Source organism: Fragaria vesca, linkage group LG2 (assembly GCF_000184155.1).
Source record: "Fragaria vesca subsp. vesca linkage group LG2, FraVesHawaii_1.0, whole genome shotgun sequence".
In the NCBI taxonomy this organism is placed as follows: domain Eukaryota; kingdom Viridiplantae; phylum Streptophyta; class Magnoliopsida; order Rosales; family Rosaceae; genus Fragaria; species Fragaria vesca.
Window position 1 is genome coordinate 30,601,126 of NC_020492.1, and position 1,055 is coordinate 30,602,180.

The following is a 1,055-nucleotide window of genomic DNA, read 5'->3' on the forward strand; positions in this document are numbered from 1 at the left end:
ACCAAAAAAAAACATATTCTTTAATTTCGAGGGTTGCTTCAACTTTTTTGCCAAACATTTCCGAAAAAAATTAGTTCGAAAACTTTTACCAATTCTAAAATGCTTATTGAAATGGAAATATATGGCAGAGTACCATCGATTTATGAAGGCAGTACCACATCTGTCATTTAAAAGCAATATGGATGCAGTAGAAAAGAGAAAATTATTATAAGGGGCTTACTCTTGAATCCTATTAGAACATCGACTCAAATGGAATTTGGGTTTAAAAGTAACGATGGCGAGTTCGTGTTGGTCAGTGTTTGTGTTGGTCTGGCAGTGCGTTCCTTCTAGCATCTGAAGATAACACACATGAATATGGCATAAAATGATGTCAAAACTAGCTGTGAAACATTAGTTAGCAGCTTAATTATACACGTTGCTCTGTACCTGATAATATATGAGCCCAAATGACCGAATGTCTATCTTTGTTAAATCTTGTGTGCCATCGCATTTTTGGCCTGTATATTGAAACTAATTAAAAAAAATTGAAGACTTAATAATGTGTGGGATCGGAAGTTGATGCAACGTACATACATCCATTTTGATCCGGGTTAAGTTCATACAACATCTGAACCCAATACTCCCCAATCTTCAAGTGTCCACCTTCATCCTGCCACAAGTTTCTATACTCCAAAACGAAAATATATATGATTGGCTTTCATTTCATACCAGATCAGAGAACTTATTGAAGCACATATAACATATATACCTGGTACCCAAATGATAGTGAACTATTGGGGATGGCACGTGCTTATGAAGATAGTTCATACCCCTGCCAATTTAATTTTGCATATACATTAAATCTTGGAACACCCTAGCCGGCCTAGCTAAAAAATAACATTGATTGGATATATTTTCAATTAAATGCCGAATGAAATTTGAGAAAGCAGCAAAAGCTCATATACCTAGCAATATCGAGCGCATAACGAAGGGCAGTATGCACATCAAGACGGGTTCTTTGGTTCAAAATATCCTCAAGATTACCCTAGCAGATCGAGTATACAAGAACCAAAATA

The 1,055-nt window shown here is 35.8% G+C and overlaps 1 protein-coding gene across 1 annotated transcript in view; it reads right to left on the reverse strand.

Annotated features, from left to right (window-relative positions):
* The window catches only part of LOC101311832 (probable serine/threonine-protein kinase DDB_G0271682-like), a 6,262-nt gene that overhangs the window by 982 nt on the left and 4,225 nt on the right, over window positions 1-1,055 (reverse strand). The window contains exons 6-10 of the mRNA XM_004293100.1: window positions 945-1,024; window positions 749-811; window positions 574-662; window positions 427-497; window positions 221-333 (exon numbers count right to left, since the gene is read on the reverse strand). Coding sequence (XP_004293148.1) covers window positions 221-333; window positions 427-497; window positions 574-662; window positions 749-811; window positions 945-1,024 — 416 coding nt within the window. The remainder of the gene's footprint in view (window positions 1-220; window positions 334-426; window positions 498-573; window positions 663-748; window positions 812-944; window positions 1,025-1,055) is intronic.